Raw genomic sequence first — 5,483 nt, 5'->3', positions numbered from 1 at the left:
TGCTAAAAGAGGCAGAGCAACAAAGATTGTATTTTCAGAATCGGGTGAGTCGTCGGATGAGCCAGATCAGCAGCATGTCCCGGAGTCCGATGTCCAAGTGTTAGATCGGGCCGGGTCTCTTGCACAGCTTGTAGGGTCTGTTCCGGAACTTGTTACTAGGTACGAGAGGAAAGCGAAGAGGGAAGCCCGTTTGCGTGATCGGATCTCTAGGTACCGCCTCAGAATGACTCTTCAGGACGCGAAGAAGATGAAGCTCGGTAGTTATGCCGATTGCTTACGTTTTTATTTTCGTTCCAAGTGACAGTTGATGTATGGAATATCCTCATCAACCTACTTTTGTAATGCTACCTGTGTTTGTCTTGATGACTCTAGTTGTTAGCATACAATCAGCTAATGCAAAATAAAAACATGTTTTTACCTCATAAAAGCCAAAAGCTTAATAAACAACTTTATTTATAAATACATCATAAGATGAAATATCATTTTCCATAATCCACATCATTTTACATTACACATATCATATAATATCATATATATATATATACACACACCAACGTAATACACCATCATTAAGAACAAGAGAACCTATACGTACGCATGTGTGTATGTATGTATATACCATACGCGCACAGAATGCCAAAAAAACGTCTTGAGATGATAGCAACTCATAAGATTGCACAGGTACGGCATAATCCAACGCCCGCCTTTGTTTGTGCATTATCCAAAATAATTTCAAGTTCTGTTATGATGTCTTCAAACTTTGGCCTCATATCAGGATTCCGGTGCCAACATCTTTTTAGAAGCCTGAAACTCTTAATAGTCAAATGTATGTTTGGGCATTTTAAGAATTTTTCAAATATAACTGCAAATAATAACATAATTCTTGGCGAAAATTTTACGGTTAACCAGTTTGACGCAATAAAAGGCAACCCAAATTAACCCATTTTATGTAAATGGAATGAAACTACCTCGTCTAGTCATGTGAATTAGATCCTGCATTAACGAAACAAATATAAGTAACTTACATCCTCACAGGTTCAGGGTATAAATACGAAGATAGTGGTGGGCGTGAGTCCTCATATGCTCGTTGGTCCGCTACATGTTCTGGTGGCTCTTCGCTATTAGATGGCCGGCCCTGAAACATCTAAAGCCACATATAGATACAAGATTTGAATATACAAAACGATACCGAACAAGCAGATCAAATGAAGTAACAAAGATCATGGCTTTGCATACTTTGACTTAAAAGGTAAAAAAAGGGAGTCAAACTATGCATCTTTTCAGTAACAAGTGACGACTTACTTCGTGGACAATCAAGGCAAACGAGAAAACATCAACGCTCTTGCCGTAAGATTCCCTACGATATACTTCAGGAGCCATGTATCGATCTGAAAGAAACATAAAAATATTTTACATAATCTGAAAAAAAAAAGTTAGAAAAAAGAACTTTATTTTTATACATGATCCAGTTCCTCCGGTCATTTTGTAGCCGTAAACATCCTTCTCCTGTGCAATTTTGCTCAAGCCAAAGTCCGTAACTTTGAGACGCCCAGCTTCATCTTGCAATACATTTCTGAAAGATTTTTTTTTTTTCACAGGAAAAAAAATTATAAGTTCAGAAGTGATAAGTTTAGATAGAATATTATATGCATGTCATGAAAAAACTTTACTTGTGTTTTGTAATTTGTAGTGTAGAAGTTAGTTAGACTGTTGTTATTTTAGTGCATACTCGAAAACAAAGATTGTATGAATACGTACGTACCTTGGGGTCAAATCCCTGTGAATTATAGCATGCGGTTTATGGTGATGAAGATAAGTCATACCCCTGCAGATCATAAAAAAAAATGTTTTTCTGACGTTAAACTTCAAAAAATTAAGGCCGATTCTTCAACTTTTCAAGAAAATGTGGATGATAGAAAAGGGGAAGAATAAATGAGAAATGATATACCTTGCGATATCCAAAGCATAAGACACGGCAGTCAACGGTTCAAGTCTTCCTCTCTTTTTTAGAATATCGTACAAACTTCCCTACGAAAATCACAAGTTTTAATAAGTACATACTAAAATAAATGAACCAAAAAATAAAATAAAAAATACCTACATTTTTTAGATATTCAGTTAAGAAAATGAGGCGGTCCGAGTCTTTCAGAACGCCAAGAAATTGCACTATGTTCGGGTGGCGCAACTTTTGCCATAACGCAAGTTCCTTCAGAAACGCTTTCCTGTGATCACATTTTACAATAAAAGTTTAAACAACTAAACGAATAGTTGACATGTTTGACTTTCTGAGGGTCAAACAGACTATTTGGAAAATCATTAGGTTTGACTTTCATTGGTCAAAGCTAACCTCACTTTCTCATTTGATGCAATTGAAGAGCGGATCGTCTTTGCAGCAACTTCTGTACCACGCCATTTTACTTTATAAACTTCACCGTATGCACCCTGTTGACATAAAGAGGTTTCTTTAACGTAAAATTCATTTAAAAATATAATCTCTTTTTGACGTTAGATGAAGTAATTACTTCGCCAATAAGAATTGCTCCTTTCAATGTAACTTCATTGTAATCAATCAGGTAACATGGAGTCTGAGAATCAGCTAAAACCTGTAGAAAGATACAGTTTGACTTTTTAGGTCAACCAAATAATCTTGAACATAAGTGTTTGCCATTTTGAATTTGGAAAGCAATAGGTTTGACTTTAAGGTCAAACATTTAAGTTGACTATTTTTCAATAGTAGGAAATGAAGTACCGGATCAATTCCTCCATGCGCCTCAAGGATTTTGCAAATTTCCTTGTGACCTACGCCACGTGCATCCGAAAGTGGCTGCAAACGATATTCAAGACTGATTACTTAACCCTTAAATAATCAGATAATCCGAACACCACCTAAATTTACAATTTCATGATCTCATTAGAAAAACAAGAAGATGAAAAACTTACAGTACGACCCCATCGGTCAGTAGAGTTGACATCCGCCCCTTTCTCAAGAAGTAAAAGAACAATTTCGGTACAACCTTCACAGGCTGCTAAATGAAGTGCTGTCCGTTTATCGTAATCTCCTACATTGGGTTCTACACCATTTTCAAGCTCTTGCATAACTCCCCATTTGTTACCCTTACTCGAGCAGTAAAGAAGGCGGTATGGCCCATCTGAGTCGTTTTTTTGCACTTGACATTGCTGCAAACATAAGATGAAATCATAACATGCAAAAACAGGACAACTGTTGTAAATATAAACATACTTCTTACCAATACTATGTTTTATGAGAAATTATAGATTTAGCAAACAACATATATCTTAACATGTAGCAAGAGCAGGAATACATATGATCTCGCACTTTTAGAATGTAACTCAATTATAGAGTTCTTTAGGAATGAAAAGACGATAAAGTTTTATAGAAAGATTTATGAGAATCAAAAAGACTCATTATTAAAATCGTTAAATCATTTGTTGTGATCCACATTTTACAAATCTTATGATCTTAACATATTTAAGGATGAATATGGTAACGTTACAAATGTTTTTTTTCCCAAGAAAGATGGTTAAAAAAACAAATGCACAAGTTAATATTCAAGTAACAAGGTATTTTGTCCTAAAGCTTACCGAATACTTTGAATGTGCCGCTTATACTGACAACTTGTGACATACAAATTTTGCTCCAAAAGCAACATAATATTTTGTCCTATAGCCTTATTAATGGCCCCGTGACGATGAAATTGATCTAAAAACATAGCAAAGAACGGCTAGAAATCCGACCAATATTCCTTGACAAACTCGAGATTCAAACTTTATCTTAAAGATTGATCAACTAGAGGAAGTACAATGTATGAACTGCATAACCATGACCATATGTTTACCATATTCACTATAATGTTATGATCAGTTATGCCAGAACATCCAGCAACAACATAATAACTATATTACAGAAAATACAAACATGTCTATTTATAATTGTAACTATTTCCTTTTAAACCATCTTCATTACTCATTACTAAACATAGGTAATAAAATGCAAAGATTAGAAATACCCATACCATATTTTTTTACAAATAAAACACACAACAAAAGTTGAATGGTAAAAAGGTAAAAACTGACCGTGGAAGGTGATGATGGGGGATGAGGTGTTGAGGAATCCATGACAGTTTGAAGATCAACATTGAAGGTTTATATAAATAATATTACGGGGCCGATGGTATTTAGGAAGATGCAAGTAAAAACAAAGAAAAACGGAGTTAACAAGAAATGTAAAATGGTGTGCTTGTTGAAGGGTAAAAAGCAAATCATTGTGTAATTCGCCATGGTTGATTGGTGGGGTTAGCAAATGAAAGTGGTATCTTTATCTTGGTGGGAAAATTGGTGGAGACAAAAAACAGTCAATTTTTTATATTATTATATAATCAATATATATGTATAGAAAAAGCGTAACATACAATAGGGCTTATCGTACGCTGGTACGGGATTGTGAAATCGCATGTTATAAAAAAACATGTCGGAAATCGCATGTTGGTTTTTTGTAGCAAATTTACATGTTGGTAAATATGATGAAATCGGATGTTGATATATAAAGCATTTTCGCATGTTGTTTTCTCAGCACAAATAGCATGTTAAAAAACAAAGTTGCACGTTGAAAAACTAGTCGTGTACAGTTCGTACGTTAAGCCCTATTGTACAATAACCAACCTCTATACTTATAAACAACAAGTTTCAACTACAATAAAGCTTTCATATTTATCATTTTGTCGCATTCCCAAGCTCGTTTTCTAAACGTTGTAGCAGATTATTAGTGCAATAGAGTAAGAGAAAGCGTTATTATTCAAAAAAAAAAAAGAAAAAAAATTAAACCTTTCCAAATAATAATGTTAACTTTCAATCGAGTTGAAATTTAGCACATTAACTTCAAATTAAAAGAAATAGTAATAATGTATATATAGAAATTAGCTTAATTACAAACCATAAAAAAAATTAAAAAACTGATAACTAAATAACTAATAACCTTTCATATGTTTTGATCATACGATATTTACAATGTGATATTATTGTATCAACCAACAATTTAAAAATTGATATATCATATTACTTTATGTGTGGTATTCTTTCTACTAATACAAGTAATGTATGGAGATGATACAACGCTTGTAACCATATTCTACTTGTTTATTGTTTAACAGAAGGTTAACGGTTTTGACAAACAGTGTTCTGGGTCAACTCAACTCACCGACTCGGTTAATCATGTATGGAGATTATCTTACCTGCCCATTTTGCCACCTTTAATAGAATTATTTGATATACAAGTGATATAACCACTTTATAAAGTCTACATGACTAAGGAACATGGAGGGTTGTAGTGAATGGCTCAGCAGGCGAGTTCGTTTTTCTCGAGCTCTCTCTACTTGAGATTTTAACAATGTGTTTGTATTAGATTAGATCTTAGTATGTGAGTGTGCAGATCTTACTTAAATCTTTTGAACAAAAAGCCATCATAG

The 5,483-nt window shown here is 34.1% G+C and overlaps 1 protein-coding gene across 1 annotated transcript; it reads right to left on the bottom strand.

Moving 5' to 3' along the window:
* Window positions 1–436: 436 nt before the first annotated feature.
* Window positions 437–3,172, bottom strand: LOC110917115 (integrin-linked protein kinase 1). The gene is made up of 11 exons (XM_022161733.2): window positions 2,941–3,172; window positions 2,750–2,824; window positions 2,523–2,603; window positions 2,348–2,442; window positions 2,102–2,222; window positions 1,949–2,028; window positions 1,763–1,825; window positions 1,461–1,573; window positions 1,303–1,388; window positions 1,026–1,144; window positions 437–804 (listed from the first exon to the last, which is right to left on the bottom strand). Exons 1-11 carry the CDS (start codon window positions 3,094–3,096, stop codon window positions 666–668), a joined length of 1,128 nt encoding a protein of 375 aa, XP_022017425.2. The 5' UTR covers window positions 3,097–3,172; the 3' UTR covers window positions 437–665.
* Window positions 3,173–5,483: the final 2,311 nt, after the last annotated feature.

The sequence above is a fragment of the Helianthus annuus genome, chromosome 16 (assembly GCF_002127325.2).
Source record: "Helianthus annuus cultivar XRQ/B chromosome 16, HanXRQr2.0-SUNRISE, whole genome shotgun sequence".
Taxonomy (NCBI): domain Eukaryota; kingdom Viridiplantae; phylum Streptophyta; class Magnoliopsida; order Asterales; family Asteraceae; genus Helianthus; species Helianthus annuus.
Note: the sequence above shows the minus strand (reverse complement) of the source record. Positions and strands in the feature narration are given on the sequence as shown.

Excerpts from the sequence above, each read along its gene's own strand:
- LOC110917115 (XM_022161733.2), bottom strand. The coding sequence starts at position 3,096 with ATGCAAGAGCTTGAAAATGGTGTAGAACCCAATGTAGGAGATTACGAT. Across the intron at positions 2,825-2,940 it reads CTGACCGATGGGGTCGTACT|CCACTTTCGGATGCACGTGG; the intron begins GTAAGTTTTTCA and ends TATCGTTTGCAG. Across the intron at positions 1,389-1,460 it reads GACCGGAGGAACTGGATCAT|ATCGATACATGGCTCCTGAA; the intron begins GTATAAAAATAA and ends TGTTTCTTTCAG.